Source organism: Rhipicephalus microplus, chromosome 2, assembly GCF_043290135.1.
Source record: "Rhipicephalus microplus isolate Deutch F79 chromosome 2, USDA_Rmic, whole genome shotgun sequence".
Lineage (NCBI taxonomy): Eukaryota > Metazoa > Arthropoda > Arachnida > Ixodida > Ixodidae > Rhipicephalus > Rhipicephalus microplus.
The window spans coordinates 224,316,351-224,337,170 of NC_134701.1; the positions used below are offsets into that span (position 1 = coordinate 224,316,351).

The window sequence follows — 20,820 nt, forward strand, 5'->3', positions numbered from 1 at the left end:
CGACTACGTCACATAAGGCGCCGTGCACTTGGATGGAGAAGATCTCGCCTCAACCCCTCGCCCTCGCGCAGGCCCCTCTCTCTCGGGGTGTTGCGTTTCTCGACTTCCGGCGAGAGCCGTGCAGATCTCCCAAGGGCTTAGCGGCTTGGATCTCCGTCTGCCTAGTCCCAGGGTTGCGCCGCATCCGAGGAGATCCGTCGCGTCGCACCTCCGAAGCTCCCCGTAACACCAGGTAAACCTTCTGCGCCCATCTTCTACGCCTACGGAGCCCGCGCATGCGTAGCTGTGCCAGTGGACTGCCCCTGTTACAAGCAACGTGGTTTATTGTTCTACTTTGGCGTTACCGGTAACCGACTCCAACGTGAGCATTACCGATCTCCACGGGGAAGGCCCGTTGAGCCTACACCTTACGACTTTTCACTCGATGGCGGCGTGCTAGTGCATTGTGTCTATTGGAATTTTTTGTCTTGCATTAAGATTACATGGCTATGTTTGCGGTCAATGGAGAGCCAGTCAGATAAACGCACTTAAGCGTTAGACTTCGATCGTTTCTGAACAGTGTTAGCGACAGTCATACAAGGTCAGTGGGCGGTATATGGATGTCAATGTGTGTCTACCACCGAGGCTAAAAAACGTGTTTTGTTTCGTGACCAAGCTATCAGACCAAACTAGTGGTAGTGTCTACAGGATAGGTTGGACGGAAAAGAAATTATGTAATGATCCTCTCTTGTTTGGCATGATCCTCTCTTGTTTGGTTGACAATCACGAGAAAAAAATTCATTGGTTGTTACTTTAAAATTGGAATTACACTGCCTTACCTTGTACGAAGGCTCAATGCCACTCAGGGAACACATGAACGAGTGTTATTCATGGGAATGCTACAGAATGGTTTCCTTCTGAAAAAGAACGTGTCGGGATTGGTCAGATAGAGTCATTGGCCTTGAGAATATTAGTGCACGCTGTGTAATGCAGAACGATTAGATTCGCCATGTAAGGTTGTCATTACTTTCAGCGAACATGTGATTGCAAGTTTAATGAAAATATAATTTCCAAAAGCTGGGTGTTCTAATTGGTATGTTTCCTCAGGTTCACAGTAATTTCGCATATTGTGACCAATTGACTTGTTTCATGCCGTTACGCTGATAACTGCGGACACCTTACTCTGTAATGCACAGATGATGACTATACACTGGTATTGTCAGAGCATTTGTTGGGTCAAATTCTTCCGAAGTCACTTTGGTATAATTCATATTTTTGATCATTGTTGCTTGTAGAAGTCGGTCAGTTTTTTACTTAAGTAGAACACAGAATTCACGGTTATATATTGTCAATTCCTTCAGACTGCAGACGCACTCGGGCTGTCTGAGCGTTGTAACGTGTCGTGGGCGCCTTTTGATTAACAAAAATGTAACTTACCATGAAGATGCAATGTAATTACCCGATCTCAAGGATCTACGAGCAATATGCCGTTTACTGTGATCGACGGATATCGTGGTAACATGGCGTACAAGAAAATAACTGATCTGTAGTTTTATGTTGAAGCAAGCCTAAAAAGGGTACCTAGACTCTATGTGACTTCAATGCGTTCTGTCAACGTTGACCAACAGCGAAGTTTATTCTGTGAAAAAAAAAGTTCCTGCTTCTATGCAGCTCTAAATTTTTTAATCAAGATTTGGTTTGTTTCCGTTACAACTAGATAAGAAGCCATGTTTGTGAACAGTTACTAGCTAACTTTCTCACTTAGCTATGTCAATGTAAAGCTCGTGATGCTAAATAAAAATATACTTTTGCTTTATCCGACATCATCACACTGCAGAAGAGCGATAACCTTTCAATATAAATGTTTCTAACTGGCACTTATCAACACAATAGCTGCGGCCGTCCGTGTAGAGAGTGGCAACATGTACGAGTTGTCACAGAGACCGTTTATTGAGAGTATAAGTTATGGATGGAGTATATTCGCCAGGAATCGAAAGTGAAATGTGGTGTGCCCTCGAACCCAGTTTACCATATGCTGAATCCTAAAGGTATCATGTTCAGCGTCCAAACACGTGGTAGCATAGTGTCGAAAAAAAAAAAACTTTACTAGGATTAAGAGTGACCTTGTAAAATTCGCACAAACTTCCGTCGCGAACGTGTTTCGTCTGTCAAATCTATTAAAGAAAACACGTTAATCCGCATAACGTGCGTGCACACACGCGAACACTCCCATAACGTACCAGAAATACTTCGCTTTATTATAAGAGTTTATATTCTTGAAACTTATAGAATGTTGCGCATTGAGTTAAGAACCAAAAAAAAAAAAACTTTTGAGGACTTGGTTACAACATCGGACGTGCGAACCAGAATATTGATAATAAAAACGTTTGGTTCTCTCCACTATACGCACCGGTAGCAGTTTCTGGACACTTGCCAAGTCAATGTAAAAAGAAAAAAAAACAAGTGAGGGGAAGGGTGAGGTCGTCTCGCCAAAATATACCCGTTGGCTGCCGACCCCAAAGACAGGATCAAAAGCTATGTGACATTAACGCACTTCCGCAACGATTCCGGGCGACTGACGTGACGCAATAGTACGAGAGCACCGCGTCGGTCCCACTCGACGTCCGATGCTCATTCGAGGAGTGCCCGTACTCCGAGCCAAAGGCTTAGCCATTCCTGCCTTGCCCGAGGTCCGCCACCATATATAGTTGCCGCCACGGTGGTGAGCGCTCCTAGGAGCGGTTCGTCGGCCGTCCCGCCGCGGCCGTCGTATTTTTAGACCACGGAGCCAGGAGATGGGACGGTACGCAACCTCGGGCTTCGGTCGCAAACTCACTCGCGGCACCGAACGTATGCTGAAAAAACGTTTCGAAACGCGTAACAATGACTGAATATGAATCAAGGAGCACGCCAGAAGGCCGAACGTGATGAATAAAGAATTCTTAATCTGAAGAAAGTGTACCTTTTAGAATTGAGGGCACCACGGCTATGTCAGGAAGGACAATCAGAGCTTCTATGAAGCAATTAGGTAAACGGTTCTTCCGCCGCTATACAGGCGAGTGGGCGAGTAATCAGATAGTGCGTTTTGGAACAAGAGCTCGAAGCTGCCATTTTCATTCATGGGCCAATACTATGACACACATAGCCTATCAATCACGATAACGCAGACAGCCAATCATCCAATAACAAGTACACACATACCGGCAGTCGAAGTTAAATACAGAGAACTAACAGACAAACAAGCCTCATTAACTTGTCAATAATGTGGTGTCCAACAAAGAAAACCAGCCTTCAAATTTTCACTTCGTTTTTTCACAGCAGGCGGTGAGAGACAAGGAGCGCTTAGAAATAACAATCTTTCAGAATTCAACTGCATCATGATGCAGTGGCCCACACATTTCAGTGTGCCTGTTAAACTGAGATCGCATTATTTTCACGAAAACATTGCGCACTCATCTTGAAAGAGGTCAAGGGGTGCTGACACCGATACAGGACAAACAAACTGGACGACACGTTTACGTTACCAGGCTTTTTTCTCTTGTGTTCATGCCTTCTTTCCTTCCATGATGAATCCATAACAAATCACCAAACTTTCTGTTGTTTTATTTTTAATTGCAAAGAAAATTTGGAAAAAAAAAGGACTGCCTACGTAAACTTTTAGTGCAGATGAAACTTCCTCTAATTATGATACAGTGCAACGGAGCGTTCATATTGGTAAAAAGCGCTTCGGTCTTACTCCGAAGCTAAATCACACCATTGAGTGTTTTCTGAATGTAGAGTGGCTTGAAAAAAATGAAGGGAGAGAACTGAATATTGTCTATGATAGATAGATAATCAGATGACAGATGACCTTGAAGAGGACTTTATATTCATAGTGCATCTGTTTGAAAAGTTTTGGTACGAAAGATTGAACTACCTTTTATAATAGTTAATTAGTGAAATGAATAAAAGATTTCAAAATGTTACCGACGTAGAACTGGTCGAGCGTAGCAAAAACAAGAATGTTTCACATAACTCAGCAGGTACAAATAGGGCCAGTGCAATTAAGCAAATTATTTTTCGCATATTGATGCAAAGCTCAGTTTGACAACAGCAAAACTGTGACAAAAAAGCAAACAGCCGCCTTGTGAATTAACAGAACCATTACGAAAATTGAGGGATGCCCGTGCCACTCGTTCGTGCAAATATGGTTTCAATACACTTTCTTTCTAAGTTCTTTGCAATTATTTTTTACTTAGAACAGTTGAGTACAGTGTAATACGTTGCGAACTTTTCTTTCGCAGAATTCCTCAAGTACAGTAAACAAACAAGGCTAGCAACATGGGAGACGTAAGGTGAGTGCACGTTGAAGAAGTGTGCAAGCTCCGTGGATGTTTTATTCAACAGACCTATAGTTAACAGAGACGGAATCAACATGCTAACTACTCAATGTAAAGCCTAGCCAATTGTCCCCTAGCCAAAGCCATAAATATAACTCAGTGCCGTTCCCATCCCTGCAGGTTTCAGAATCTTTTCCTTGACACATGACATTTCGGCAGAAGGAATACCAAGAGCCTTCAGTAAAGGAATCTGTTCTGCCAAGGAAAATTACGTTAAGGTTGCATCAAAAAGAAAATGAAGAGTGCCCCAAAATTCGCAAATCAAGTTTGCTAATTTAATATTGCTCCCCACAACAACGCATGCAATGCTGCAGTTTTATGGCGACTGAACACGAAGCTTGTTAGTCATGAGTTCCCAACGTTTTATGTTCTCGGGCATGTTGTCTGTGTTTGATAGCCCGTTAAGGTGACACAGTAACGAACCAGGCTCTTAGCAAGCCCTTAATGTTTTCCGCAAGTTCCCGATAAAGTGCATAATATAGGCTAATTTGATTATCTTCTTTCTTCCTTTGTGCTTGCATTTCATTTTACGTCATTCTCTGTACCCCAATAGTAAACGAAACGACTTTTTCAATTGAAGGCATAAAGATAATCTTCATAATTATCAAGAAGTGCGGTCGTACTAACAGGAGTATAGAGCTAAGTACTTAGAAAGATCCTTTGACGGTAAAGCACTTCCAACAATCAGACGTGAGGGTAAGAGAAGTGACGTAAGATCAGATGTTAGCAGATCTCCTGTAGAACAAACCTCTCTGGTGCTCGCCACGAAGAAAGCTCTGGAATTCACACTATAAGGTGAGAATAATAATTCTTTTAACTGTTTTATTAGTAGTTGTGCCTGGTGTGTATAATTTAGGCCACTTTAGTATAAACAATTTGTAAAAAAATATCATCAGAACAATGGAATGACCCACCACAGAAAATGGTGTGAGAGTAGAAATGATTGACCGTACCAGGGGTCTATGCAGAAATATGGTAGTGTTAGAAATATCAACAAAGAAGGATTTTTCAAAGATGTCTTAAATTTTTTGAAGAACAAATAAATTTCTTTGCATCAGATGAACGAATAAGAAAGTATTATGGGTATTGGTTAAGAAGTGAATTGACTGCTCACAAAGAGTTTTTTTTTTTCTTTTACAGGTTAAAATAGTATTTGAGACACCACAGAATAAAGGTAAGTGCATGCATAACGAATGGTCACCGTGAACGCTGACGTCACCAGTCACGTGAGTTCATTTCAATAGGTGTGCTAGATTCCTCCTCACTCCTTTGTGAAGTAGCCGTGTGTGTAGAGTAGTGGTTATAGTGTGTCTTGTATTATAGCACCTTGCACACTTTTCCGTGCGTACACTCAAGGTTATAAAACATTCAGAAACCTTGGCACAAGCCACTTAAAAAATTTAGGTTGCCGGCAGTCGCAAATGGAAATCAGAAGAACACGGGTAATTCCCAAAGTGTCTCCTTTAAATTAACCTTTCAGCGTCATAAATTGTGCATAATACTGGAAAATGTAACTAGACTAATACGGTAGGCCCGTTAATATGAATATCACGCAGATGTTCTGACAGAGAGCGGACGAAGTAAAAGCGCTGTAGGCGACGACGTTAGTTTATGAGCTGGTTTATATAGCATTTTTTTCTGGTTGAAGCATATTTTGCAGGCCATAAAATAACACTGACAAGCTTGAAGATTTAGCAATGTTCTTCAAAGCTTGAAAAGCATGCTCGTGGAAAATTTAAAGGCTGTGTGTGGCTGAACGACAAATACATAAGAAATTTAAGCTTTTCTTTCTGCATAAATATGCACACGAGAAAAAAAACTTCCCTAGCGAAATCAGCGAAGCGAAATACGAAGACATTTATACGAATACGTATAAGAAGAGCCGTCATAGTTTATGTGATACAGACACGCACTGCCTCCTAAGTATTCTGTCAAAAGCCATCGTACATGCTAGTCACCCCAATATAATGTTTATTCTTTTTTCGGCGCTTATATTCGCCCACTGTTACTACGTAAAATTGATGTATCATATCATATAATAAACTTGTATTCTTGTTTCTTTAACTAGAATCAATGGCTTTTTGAGCAAAATGTCTGAAGAGGAGTGTTTTAATGCTGTTAACGTGCATGCGCAGAGTAATATACTAGCATTCAGAACAAGAATAAATGTCTACCGTTTAATATATTGGCATTTGATTGCAGTGGAACGTGAGACCTTCATCAGGTCTGGTAGCAGAGCGTCTGTAACGCGCAGTAAGAAGCGTGTAGGCCAAACTGGGAAAAAGGAGAAACTTAAGTACAAATGAGGATGCTCCTTGATGCGAGAATTTTTTTAGTGACTTGAATTTGTTTCGAACAAATTCTCTCCGCAAATTAAGGGCAAACGCCTTACGCTATGCCCCCTCCTCCCCCTACTGAAGGAGAGAGATGATAAGTAGACCATATACGAGTCATCTTCTTAATGTAATCAGGCATGGCGACCATTTACAGTGTATTCTTTCCTCTAGTTTTTATTTTCAATGATGCATCCCGTTTCACCTCTCATTACGATTCCCTCTTCGCCTTCTTTAAGCCTTCCCAGCAAAAGTTCCTCTGTTTCTTTCTTGGCATACGTGTAATACCGGCATAGTATATAGAAATGCCAGGAATTCCAAGTAGTGCTCCTTTGTTGCTATGTGAATAACCTACCCCGGCCCTGGCGTTGTGTTTGCCAGCCGGCGATCACACGTGGCTGTGCGGAGCGTAGCAGTAGTCGTAGTTTCAGCTCCGACACATGCCGCAGTGTTTGTCTGTGACTAATATATTTGTGTTTCATGTGTTAGACCGACGCCGATCGCAGGAGGAAGGACGCCGAGGACGCCCACAGGCGACTCAAGGAAGTACGTTGCCACTGGATGAACTTATTTTGCGGGAGCAGAAATGCAAACACACTGTTCCATGAAATGTTAGCGACAGTTCGCGGAATCAAAACGCTGGATCACTGCTGCCAAAGATTCCTTAAGCGGTCGTATCATTCGAGCAACTGAAGTTTACTTTAATTAACGGTTAAAGACAGTGGGAATGAAGCCTAATTTTTTTTCTCTTGTACGTTCAGTATGTTTCATTTTAGCAACAAAAATTTCTCAAGCGTGGTATATACAGCTACCACAAGAGCAAATCCAATCTCGTTGCTCCAAGAAAGGCATCTGTCGGCAGCAACTTAACACACCGTCAATACAACAAAGAAATTTTAGTCCTGAAGATAAAGTTGTTGCCTTAGCAGGATGTTAGAGTTAAACCGTTATGCAACTCAATCAATAGAACTCGGGCTCTGTTATGTGCAAAAAGCGTGAATACCTAAGGGGCGACTTTCTGAGAGCTGAGATTTCTTGAATGTTTATTATTAAAGCTCGAGAAAAAAAACATATCAGGTGTTTTGTTAACATTACTGCCTAAAACATGTAACATAGCCGCACTATCATTTGCCGAGATTGACTGCGGTAACTTTGACGAGAAATGAAACTAATTCTACAAATTAGGGCATCATGAAACGTAGCATCATTGAGCAGATTGCGCATAGGTACGGTGCCTCATAACGCGTTACTTTAGCCAAAATATTAATCAACTGAAATAAAATCAAGCATCTGCCGATTTCTGAATTTGCTCTCAGAGCCCCGTACTATTTAACGTAGATCCATTTTGTAGACGTGTTAGCGTGTTGTGATACATGGTGTGGTCTGACGAATTCACTGAGAACAGGGGTGACGAGGAAATCAATACGGTGCTTCAAGACTAGGCTGTGCATTTGCTGCTGCTCTTTGCTAACCAATTCGTCGGCCAAGGTGAAGTTCGCATGCTGCAATACAGCTTGCTTTTTTTTTTTTTGAAGACGCATGTGCAATCTTCGCTTTCCTTATCCGTTTGCTGCAAACCAAGGTAACGTCCTACATCATGTTTTTTTTCTGAAGTATGTCTAACCAGAAGATTCTCTTTGCATTTTCAATGCTCTTTTCATTTGCTGCTTTTGTTGCTTAATACTTTATGCGCGGACGGTTGACGCGTTAGCACTTGCGGGTGCTTTCGCAAGCTGGTGTGGCTCAAATTACTGTTGGTTGGCAAGCGCATAAAGTATTTGTGACGCCGTGCTTGTTTTTAGACAATGACCGGCGGATCGATCCTTCTTTGTTGGGTCTTATGAAAGTATTGCTAATCATGCTGATATAATTTATTGCTTTTGCTAGCAGATATTGAGGAAGCCTCTGCAAAATTTCTCGCTGTACTTATTACTGTCACTACATATCGTATTTTATAAAAAAAGAACGAAGAACAAAATATATAAGATCAATTGATGATTAGTGCACGCAACGCTGTGTGCAATGCTCTGAAAGTGCTAACAACAAGCATAACATATATTTTTTTCCATGAACTACAGCTTATGCTTCGTCGAATAACATCATGAAGTACTGCTATAGTGAACCAGTGGGGCAGTAGAAGCACTGAGTAACCCTCTTGATTAGCGCCTGCAAGTTTACCCCTGGTATCTCTTTAGAAGTATAGTGTGCTGTTGTGTCATGTACAGAATGAACGTAAATGTACTTTCGCATTTGTATGTTGTAGTTTGGCTACGTGGCCTAGCCGAACTTTAGAGTGAAGAAACGAGTTTCATATAGGAAAGGAGGGCTGACAGGTGAGGTAAATGGTAAAATGTGTCGACAGCTTATCAAATAGAAGAGGAATATTTATTGAAATTTGCATGTTCATTTTAATAGACGTGTTACAACTTGTGGTATTAACACGTTTGTTTATGCACACTACGATGGGGTCACAGGAGGAGAAGAGGAAGATGGAGGAGAAGGAGAGGAAAAAGGCCGAGGTGCGCAAACGTCTTGAGGAGGCGGCGAAGGCAAAGAAGGCTGGCGGAAAGCGCGGATTCATGACACCGGAACGCAAGAAGAAGCTGAGGGTAAGTAAAAAAAAACTTCTCCTGATAAAGAGCCTCTGGGTATATCGGTCTCCATAGTATGCAGTGAAGTAAATGAACCTTCATAATGGGAGGAGGTTTTCGGGGGAGGGGTGGAGGCAAGAGAAGTGGTTTATTTCATATTCCTTTGTTCGCGGTGGTTGGACTCCTGATTGAGCATAAATGGTTAGACTGTGCATGGTCGTTGTATTTAAAGGATTGTGCTGCTCATTCTGCCTAAATGCGAGTGGAATTCCTGTGTGAGTACGGCAAGTTTTGGAATGAACGATGTAGCAGACCAGCGACGTGACACACGAAAACACACACAGACTCGTCCAAGTGAGTTCGTCTGACTGTGAGTAACATCAAACATTCGCGCAACACACACGAATATGTACACCAGACAAACGAGAATACATCTAAATACAAGTATTTGAAATTTCCCGGGGGCTTCACTACAGTTTTCCAGTTATTAAAAGTGGAATGGTTACAGCGTTCATTGAGTGAGGCCCCACACATAATGTGTCTGAGACACAGCCTCTAAAGGTGGCGTGAACGATCCAACGAATGCTTTCTTCCATCTTTACGTGCGCAGAATCTTCTAAGGAAAAAAGCCGCCGAGGAGCTGAAGAAGGAGCAGGAGCGCAAAGCCGAACAGCGCAGGAAGATAATCGCGGAGCGTGTTGGCCAGCCCAAGCCCCTGGACGGCGCCAACGAAGGTCTGTAGTTACTTGATACCTTCTCTTAATGCACCCCATTAGACAAAAGCATACTAGTGCTCCTTTACGGTGAACACACGAGTTGTTGTGCTGGTGTTGATTACACCCGGAAACCTGCAGCGAATAGGACTTGATATTCTTGCCCACGTTGTTTTCCAGAGGTTAAAAGTACAAGACGCACGTTTGCGTGTCATTGCGAGCCAGTCTTTAGATGATATAAACCTTACGTGTTGTGCCGATTATTGTCATAAATGGTCTATGTTACTGAATCAACATGCTGACTATAAATACAGGACTTTATTACTGATTTAGTTTAGAAAAGAAAATGTGAAATGGTTTGGCCGGATTTAGCAACAATAGAATTAATGGAAACACGAAAAGGGTTTACAATCCCAACATATTAAATGCGTCAAGCCATAGAGGCTTCTTTTTTTTGAGTGTTTGGTCCACATGCTTTCTGCTCGCAGAACCGTATTACACCGAAGACATTGATGCTGGTGCGCACATTTGCAAGAACTGAAAGCGTACACTCTGAACACTCAAATTAATTGGCACAGCGCAGCATTGACACCAACACATTCTCGAGGAGGCTTGGAATTGCTGATAACCCTGTGTCTCTTGCTCTCACGCATCTCAGCAACCCTTCAGGGAATCCTCAAGCAGTACCACGCCCGGATAGCGGCGCTAGAGGACGCCAAGTACGACCTGGAGTATGAAGTCAGGCAGAAGGACTTCGTGGTACGCGCATCCATTCAAGTCGGCTCGATGCGTCGTCGGCGTCGCCGTGACGCCCACACAACAACACAACCAACGCTGCGCGGCCCCGTCGGACAACACGGCCTTCCCTTGCCCCTCTTAAATTTACCGCTTCCCGTTAGATTGCGCTTTACGCAAAGGGCACGAAGGTATCGTGAGCAGAAGTACAAAGAAACTGGCTGCTTCGAAAATACAATACTGGATTACCCTTCAACATGGCGCATATGCCATCTTATGTGGACTGCACTCGCATGCTTCCAGTTACGTACTCAGTCACTGGATAAAGTTTATTTCGAAACACGGCCTCTTTGAACACGCTTGCTCAGTGAGGTACAGTACATGCCTATAGAGCATACTTTCGGGATATAAGGCGTAGTTAATAACCGTGCCGCGCTATAATTTAGATTGTGGATTCCAGTTCGGTATCGGAACACCTCTACATTTCTTAATACGGTTAGCCGAATAGCACACGTTCACGTAAGCGCAGCAGTGCTTGATGATAATGACAACTTACGTACAGGTGGAAACAATGAAATGTGTAAACGGTCCGGGAAAGAATAATTGAAACAATGTCGTACTGTCGGGCCTTTGGACACTAAGCGAAACATCATTCAAAGCATTTCGCCTGGCGAGAATGATTTATAACGCTGAGCGTTTAACTGTGTGAAGCTTGAAAGAAACTTGACAGCCTGAGCTTTATTGCCGAAAATCTCTTGGATGAACAAAGGCACTTGCAAGCCTATGAGTAATTTTTTCTTCGAAAAGTGTGACATACCTGTGTGCCTTACAAAAAAGCGTGGTACCTTTTGACGCTTGAAATGATTTGAATGCAACGATTTTTCACGTAAACGATGCGTAACTGTGTGAAGCTTCAATTTTTTTTTCTCTCTTGCATGCTGTAAGAAGCGCTGGAGTGTGCTCGTGCTGTAACTGATGCCTTCGGCTGCGAGGTTGCAAATATTTGGCTTGCGATAACGATGCAGAATTTGAAGCGTTAACATCTGGCAGATGTCCGGCTTGAGTGAGTTGTGTGGCTAATAACGTTTTTTTTTGCAGTGGCGCAGAACGAAATATTCGATAACTACGCTTTCGTTTCAGGTCATCGTCAGCTTAAGATACGCAACTGATCAACGATGGCAACAACGCTAATGTTTGCCTGTTAACAATGAAGTTTGTTGACTCTTACTATGACATGCGGCTTTGCAGTCACTTTAGTGCTCAGTAACGAAACGTCTGCCATATAGAATCAAAAGTCTACACTTTTGTCAAGTTGCTTTCCTATATTTCTGTGTAACTACAAAAATTCACTACGGTAGAAAAAACACTGATCTTAGAGACACAAGGTATTAAAGGCACACGGAAAAGTTTAAATGAGCTTGGAGATAAAAAGAAAATTTTGGTGCTGTTAACGGGCAAACGCAGGTGCGAACGTTTCTGATCTGAGCATTATGGTGACATTTGATAACATGTTGCTGAATTCGCCAAAGCTGCTTGTAGTCTAATCCGCCGCTTTGCTTCGTTTCCTGTCAGCTGTTTATATTCATGATGTTGATACAATATCTGAGACAACATAGCCTTTGAAATAAAGCTTTAAACATGGTTGCTATCACTGGGTGCTTCGTGTATTATTGGCAGAAAAACGGAATGTTGCTGACCGGAAGCGCGGCAAAGTTAATATGGCTCTTGCTCGACAAGCTAACCGAGTGCCTTTTTTTTTGCTTTGGCTACTTTCACTGCTGCGACCGTACTACAGCGACACTACAGGCCATCTGCAAAGAATACTACGAGCGATTGTGCAAGCTGGAAAGCGAAAAGTACGACACTGAGTACTTGGTCAGGCAGAAAGACTACGAGGTCAGTGACATGACATCGCCTGTGCCCCCTCGTCGCCACCCAAGAGCATAGAAAAAAAAAAGAATGTCCCCAATGTCCCATTACGAACGCAGATTCCCCTTTACACAGCCATACACTGATCTTCCTTTTCTCTTTCGTTTCCATCGTTGAAGCTAGACTGTAAGCTGAATGTCTTCCATCTCTTGCGGGCATGCTTTTTTGAGACAAGTTTTAAAGCAGCTGAGAATGAAGCAAACTTCACTGAGTCGATATATACAATACGACATGAAATCACAGTGTTATTACAACAATATATGCCGACCCATAATAGACAATGGTCGGTGACATGCTGACAGTCTAGCTTCGCGAGTGCATGGAAACTGTGCCATTATTTTATTCATATCTTTGAGGGAGCTATCTCAATAATTTTTAAACAGTGTCAACATGTTTGAGGGAAATAAGAGAATGTTATATGCAAAAAAAATATTGTCAACAATTCCCGGAAAATACTCAGTTTTATCGCAACAAGCAGTGTTCTTATCGCTCTTTTGAGAAGTTATCAGCAAGAAATGTTGCGGCTGTGAAGCTCTCTATACCTTTTATCTCTCACTTTTTGGCATGCATCTTTTCAATTAGTAATTGTTCCAACCACAATATCCCCAACTACACCGACAAACTTCTGTATCTGTGTCCCTCCAATATATTGTGACGCGGCCTTGTCACCGACTAATCTCTGAAGCCGTAGCATATACACTATGGTATCGTTCTTTACGTTATCACTGTCACATAACTGCCATATAAGAATAAGGCTACGGCTGTTTCATATCAGCTAGAGCCAGTGCACAGTTATACAGTTTCGAGAGGACTAGATAATCGCCAACTTGATCTAAAGTGTATTTATTTCTACAGAACCATTCTAAGAGCAATCTCAGGAACTTGAGAAACAAAGGTCAGGTAATACTTTGAATAAATCAGTAAACGAGTATCAGCGAGTGCATGACTGATTCTTGGCACCAATGTTCATGAGTGCATTGCTGTTACTACTGTTATATTGCTGTTTATCGTGATGGGAAACGTAACAAGGCCTTTTAAAGCACTTGATGATTAAGTATTTTTGTAGGCCGCTTCTCGTAACCCCTAATGAGGCGCTTTTTGCTGACGTGAAATATTTTACAAATTTTGAGTGAGATAACTAACCAAAAAAAGAAAAGGTCTGATTTAGTAGCCCGAAACATAAACAGCTGCTGCGAAATTTAAGCAAGTGTAAAGGTGATTGTTGGGGTAGACCAGTTCATTGTATAAAATGGTAAAAAAAATGCTTGAGTAAGAGAGCAGATCACAGCGCACATTTCACACGCTGAATCGCAAAGCTTAATAATACCAATGGAGGAATTTATTACGAAGATTACACTTTCCTAACGTTCCTATTGTTTCTTCAACTTATCATAAATGGACGGATCATGCATAGCTTACAAAGACAGCGAGCGCTGAATCATAAATTTATTACAGAAATCCCAAGTGAGACCAGATTTTTTGAGCAGATAGACGTTTAATAATCTCTAATCCTCTTGCGGGATCATTTCAGATCAACGAGCTGACCATCCAGGTGAACGATCTTCGCGGGAAGTTGTAAGTATCGTTGTTTCTGTGAGAAATAATATATATATATATATATATATATATATATATATATATATATATACATATATATATATATATATATTATTTTTATAGTTTTACCGCTGTAATTATTCTGGGGTCATGTTTGTAACACCTCGTACTTTGTCTCGTTTCAGCGTCAAGCCAGCCCTCAAGAAAGTTTCCAAGTAAGTTGATGTGAGCCTTTAGTTCATGCGTGAATCACTTATGACAAAGCACCGTTTTGCAATTACACTTCGATAGTATTGTGTGAAAAGCAACACGTCATGTTCTGTGGCGATGCATTCAGATATATTAAAGTGTATCGTGAAAACCTACAAAGGCGTCCAGTGTAAACGACTTAATAATGTGTTTTTAGGACACAGTTTATATTTTGTTTTATCTGCATAGTTGCTCCCTATAGCAGGACAAGGGACATTATAATGACTGATCACTGTTTTGACAATCGTGCTCATAATTGTGAATAAAAAATTATCTAGCGAGGAAAGAGGTGCATGGTAAGAGCGAAAAGCATGAGAAGTAACTCCTAGAAAGGATGACTGACCTTCGTTTTGATCTGGAAATAATTGTGTACCGAGAAAAAAAAAGTGCCAACATGTCATAACCTTTGCGTTTTTAACCAGGTTCGACAAGCTCAAAATGGTCGCCAAGAGTACCTCGGAGGTTGACTTCAGGTCGAACCTCAAGGCAGTCAAGAAGGACGCCTTCAAGCTCGACGAGGAGAAGCAGGCGGTAAGCACGAAGCTTCAAAGGCGCTTAATGCGCCAAATGAGTTGTCAGTACGTGCACTAAAAAGGTGCAAAAATGTGTACTGGCTGACACTAACCTGTGCTCTCACAAAAGAAACTTTGTCAAATTAAATTTTAGGAACTTCCCCATTGCGAATATAAATATATGAACGGAAGGGGCTGTTCACAGAAACAGCTGACGGTCTGTAAGCCGCCAGCACCTTAAATGCGATCACTTTGATGTGTGGCCAGGGCTAGTTTGATTGACGCGAGCCGCGAAGTGCTGGGTGCTTTTGCCAGGATGATACCTCGGTTGGCTTGGATAGTATGTCAGCATGTAAGGTTAGCATCTTGGCAACCGAACCCAAACAACGTACTTGGTGTCAGCGTCAAACTGCTGCAGGACACGTGGAGGAGCGTTCGCGTTAAAGGTGCTGACGGCTGTACGCACGCGAAGCGTTATGTACGCGTTATGTACGCACGTAAGAGTGGTTTGACACCTCAAAGTTCTTGAGTGAGTGAGTGCGAACGAACACTTAGTTACCTAACAGTTTGGCGTATTGGCTGATTTATGTCGGTTTGAGTAACCCATTTTAGCAAAGTATTACTACTTATATGTTGTTGAAATACGCCGTCTGCATGAACTGTTTTTGTAGCCACCATCCAATAATAATAATAATATTAATTACTGTGGTTTAACGTGCCAAAGTTACCGTACGATTATGATATATGCTGTAGGGGAGAGCTTGGGAAATTTCGAGCTCCCGTAGCCACCATTCGAGATTGCGTTGTATATCACTATTCATAATTTAATATATAAAATCAAAAGTTGGGTGCCCCCCTGTGCAGCGATTGTCAGCATACGTTCTGTTCATCCGATTTATCTTTTTTTCATAGCTTTGTGATCATTTTCACTGCCCTCTAGTGTAAGGAAGCAAATTGTTTGTATTACAATAGCCATTATTTCTACGTTTAACTTCTTTTGTTTCTCTCTCCCCTTTTCTATGCTCTGGATCTGTTTGTAACTTCGGACAGTGATATACGTGCCATAGTTTGGTTAAAATTAAAGTAAACATTTCAAGTACACCTTTACAGCTAGTGCACATGTTTGTTCTGAACAAGAAAGAAAGAAAAAGTGTACGGAAAACAAAACTCTGCTTTTGCGTAGGTTGCTCATTACTTTTCAGCTGTAGCACAAATTCGAACTCAGCCTTTTGCTATTTATAGTTCTGGTCACAAGTGTTCATGTTCAGAGAAATTTATGCGTAGAATTTGCAAACACTCCGATAAGCTGTATATGGCAGATTCTTAGAAATATTTTCGGAATGTGTAGGCATAGCATTCGCAAGTAGGTGCACATCTGTTTATGATCGTTAAACGGTGAAATAGACGCTTCGAAGAGGGCAGTGTACATTGAAATTAATTATTTGTGTGTGTTTTGACTTTTATTGTACATAACATGTATGCTTTACCGAGCTTGTGTTCAATGTCGCCACTACAGATTAAGCTGTTGTCTTTTTGTCTCCAGGTCAAGAAGGACGTGCCAGAGTGGGCCGCGAAGTAGAGGTTCTGAAATTTGAACACTGTCCCACATTGTTAACTCTCTAGATCCTAAATAAAAGCCTCACTTTGCCCAAAATTGTACTCTAACACACCACGAGGCTCGGCATGGGTTGGATGACTCATTCAAAGTAATCATTTGCTAAATGCAGTTATCTCGGTCACCTGCAGGCACTTTCGTTCTACCTTAAGCAATGTAAATTACTAAAAAAAAAACTCATTTCACATCCTGGCGTGTAACGATTGAACTTTGAGAAGAGTTTTAACAGGGGGGGGGGGGAACAATATTTGTCGTTATCAGCCTGACTAATTGATGCCCACTACAAAGACTATGGGCCTTCCTACTAAATAACTGTTTCGAATGGCCTAAGAACGATAGTGATGGCTTGCTTTTATGCACAAATTTTATGAGCTTGCCTTTGAGCTGTACCTATCAATAATCACAAAGAAATATGATACGATTGACAGTGCTTCCACGCTTCTTGAAATTGACAATGATTTCTCATACCAATAGAAGTGGCCAACCCATGTTGAGTTAAGGACAGAAGTTTAATTTAAGCTCCCCAAATAAAATGTTCAAACCTTACTTTTTCTTAAACTTACGCCCCAAATCTCTTCTTGGCACTATTTCTCCCTTTCGACAATTGCCAAGAATTTTTTTGCCCTTCTTGAAGGACTTGAAGGATTTCTGAGGAAGTTGTTGCATTTTGAGAACTATGCAACGTTTTTTGAAAGGGACAGTGATTCCTATTCCAGAGCTTTAAAGCTAGAGTTTTGTACTGCCATTTTTTGTGTTTTCGGCACATACTGTGCCCTTGCTGCCATCGGTTGATAAAAAAGAAATAACATGCTGAAATTTCGAAGTTCTAACCGATGCTGTTCCTTTTTTTTCTTTCACTGTTTTTCGCGAAAAGACAAAAAAATCTCTTCACGCTTGATGCCACAGCGACGGGCTCAAGTTTCTCAGTCTTCACAGTTGACACATTTTGTGACGTTGCTGTGATTGACCGCTTCTGCTTGCTAACAACTTTTTCCTGCATACACTGACGCAGCACTAATCATACGGCTACCATGTGTTTTTGATAAAGTCCCGTTGCAACTTTTGTGATCTGTCGAAGAATTTTGAGAAACACGTTTGAGATTTTGAAACCGCAGCGCTGTACTTAGTTTCAAGTCAGTGATCAAAGGCCACTTTTTTCCTGCATTTTTTTGTGGCTTACTTGTCTCCACATTTTGTTCTCGAGTTTCATCTATTTTGTAAACCATAGCAAACCTATTCCAAGAAATAACAACACTTTTGTTGAGTGATAATCTCCCTGCCACATTAATGCATCAACTGAGAAATTACCCAACACGCATCACATTAAAAAAAAAAACAATCACCCTGTATCTATCCCCTACACCGGAATGGGAACATTTCCTTGAACCCGCAGTGTGAAAACGTCAACATAGGTGAGATGATTATCTGCTTTAAAAAGACTTGATTTGATAGCGGCAACAGAATATACGCTGTGTAGCTCGTTCCAGTTAGAAGTGCCCTCGCATGACGCCTAATTGATTTAGCAACGTAAATTAAAATTTGTATAGCTCTAAACTAGGCATTATACCATACTGCGCAATAAAGAAAATTTCACAACGTCCTTTTTATTAGCACGACCTAATGCGTGATTTGTTTTGCGTCATGGCTGAATGCAGTTCTCGTGTGAATTTCAGCACAAGTCTGAGGCTATCTCAACTGAAATGATAACCTAGTGTTTTATCTTATCGACGAAGTAGGCAGTTACGAGGATTCAAGTTCACCAGGCCAATAACAGCAACTTTATTCCTGATTCAAGCTCAAGCTTTTATCGATTTATAAGATTGTTCGCATTACGTTTTTGTGAGTTTGTTGTAACGTCTCAACTAAAGCAAATGCGGCGTGTGATTGTGAATGACAACATGCCTGAGCACGTGCGCTTATCGATACTGATACGGCAGCGGCAGGCACCAACTGAAGTGCAAACGCTTAACTACGATGCAAACTGATATCAAAATCAGCGCACTTTTGTATCACTGCTGCTCTACAGAGGTATGTTACGCAGTTGTGGCTTGTGCTTTTCGTAAGTGACTGTTCAGTCAGTTCACAGATGCTTTGTTTTCTCACACGCACCCAATGCCGCTCACGTCATAACACTGCTTTTTTTGTTGGGTGAACATTTGCCAACTGCGTTGTTGAACTGGATAACAATAACAGGCTGCTGTGTTGCAAAGCGATACTCTTATATCCTAACTGCTTTTGAAATTCGCTAAAGAGTGATGCCGAAAACAAAACATGAGAACTCATTTGTCTCAATGCGACGGATGCAATGAGGCTTACTGCAACCAAGAAACGCGAGTGCATTTGCGTTCACTGTGCAATAAAACCGTGTGCCTATGCAGTGACGGGCGCATGGATCGAGCGGCTCACCTGTATAAACGGCGTTTCATACAGCTCTTGGTATAACACGTACAGTTTTTTAAATGAGTTCTGCGAAAACCTGCGAGGTGGCGGAAGGGTTAAAAAATAGAAAGAAGACAACCATCAGGTGGTTGTCTTCCTTCCCTTTTTTAACGTAAAGTTTTTAAGCGATCTAACTTATGGCGAGGCTAAATTGATTTTGCACGCTTGTATTTCCTGGGCTTGATTGGGTGATTACTTTAATAAAATGAAAACGTTAATTCATTCGCTATGTTTTTCTTAGGACAAGAAGCCAGAATGGGCCCTCGGTTCAAAGAAGGAGAACGAGGAATAAGCAACAACACCACCAACGATCACGACAGGGAAGTCGACCACATCGAAGCACCTGGTGCGGCAAAGGATAAAAAAAAAAGAAATGAACAACAACAAAACAAGCGAAATACCAAAGCCCCAAGTCCAAGCATACAAACTGTCGCTACTACTTCCCTGGACGGAGACGCTGTTTTCTTTTTTTTCTCTCTTTTTTTGTTTTCGCCAGAGAACATTTCATTTGTTATCGGTCTTTAATTATTTTGTAAGCGACACAAAACTGTGGTTGCAGTCACTTCCGAATGAATAAACATCGGTTGCAGATGGTTATTTGCCTGACGTATCAGCCGTGATTTCTTTTCACCTATTTGCACAGTTTTTGGAACATCTGTTTATTCCGGAGAGTTTGTCATCGTTTTGCGTTACCATTGGCACCCTCTTTCAGGGTATCACGACAATTATTTTTTTTCATCTCTTGTACATGTCTTGGCTTGCGCTGAGTGTAACCTTTTCTGTGTATCAAGCGAGGCTGACACAACTTTGGGGGTGTTTACTGGGTTACTTGAATTCATACGCAGAGTAGTGAACTTCTGTATACTCATTTAAGGAAAACAAAATATGCTGGGATTTTGATTGGTCACTTCGTGGTCTAAGTCCTCTCTTTAGGCAATTACCTCATAATATTAGCACGACGTACAATTAGTACTACTCTGATCCCATTTGTCGTGTTGTTCGGGCTGACGCTACTTTTATGCTTTAATTATAAATTGGCAAACTCAAGCAAATGTTTTCAAGGGTCATTTCTTTTTATTTTTAGAAAAACAAATAGTATTTGCGTTGTAGACACGGGAGGAATGTGACGTAGGTGAAAAATAAGACATGACACAAAATAAAAGTAGTAGAAACAAGAATAGGCCTTGCTTTCTATATTTCTTAATGAATTCTCTCTCCACTATGGAACTCCAATATAAATAGATGGTCTCGGTGAATTATAAATTTAGAAATCTCCTCATGTGCCCGTTCATTTCGAAAAAAAAAGACAGTTACTTGGACCCAAGCATAGCAGCCACATAATTATTAGCAATGTACCTCCGAGGTAAGCATGCTTTTTTTTCTTTATTCCAGCAAGAGCATAAATAAAAAAAAATGCCTAGCTTGCATTGACGGTGCAATGTTGAATAGACAGCAAAGCTTATGGGTAGCTTCGGACTGATGGTGCCAATGATGAAAGCCGTGCGAAGCTGGAAAGCCTTCTTTGCTTTTCCTTAGCTTTAATGTGATAGTGTTGCCCCGCCGCGGTGGTGTAGTTGCTAACGTTCTCGGCTGCTGAACCGCAGGTCATGGGATCGAATCCCGGCTGTGGCAGCTGCATTATCTATGGAGGCGAAAATGCTGTAGGCTCGTGTGCTCAGGTTTGGGTGCACGATAAAGAAACCCTAGTGGTCAGAATTTCTGGAGCCCTCCACTACGGAGTCTCTGATAATCGTATGGTAGTTTCGGGATGTTAAACTACACCTATTAA

At 41.5% G+C, this 20,820-nt stretch overlaps 1 protein-coding gene and 1 long non-coding RNA gene across 8 annotated transcripts; both read left to right on the plus strand.

The window, feature by feature from the left end:
* The first annotated feature begins 93 nt into the window (after positions 1-93).
* On the plus strand, positions 94-19,628 carry wupA (troponin wings up A). Of its 7 annotated transcripts, none has more exons than XM_037421516.2 (10): positions 94-232; positions 4,263-4,308; positions 7,181-7,237; positions 9,166-9,300; positions 9,893-10,016; positions 10,654-10,754; positions 14,191-14,234; positions 14,402-14,431; positions 14,888-14,996; positions 19,273-19,628. In XM_037421516.2, the coding sequence occupies exons 2-10, from the start codon at positions 4,300-4,302 to the stop codon at positions 19,321-19,323; spliced, it is 660 nt and encodes a 219-aa protein (XP_037277413.1). In that variant the 5' UTR covers positions 94-232; positions 4,263-4,299; the 3' UTR covers positions 19,324-19,628. The 7 variants fall into 7 exon arrangements, with proteins under 7 accessions (XP_037277413.1, XP_037277414.1, XP_037277417.1 ...); XM_037421517.2 differs by lacking the exon at positions 10,654-10,754 and adding an exon at positions 12,526-12,626; XM_075876440.1 differs by lacking the exon at positions 94-232 and adding an exon at positions 2,636-2,782.
* On the plus strand, positions 5,021-5,831 carry LOC142775108 (uncharacterized). Its single transcript, XR_012886662.1, has 2 exons — positions 5,021-5,153; positions 5,499-5,831. It is a non-coding gene; the product is annotated as an uncharacterized LOC142775108 (long non-coding RNA).
* Positions 19,629-20,820: the final 1,192 nt, after the last annotated feature.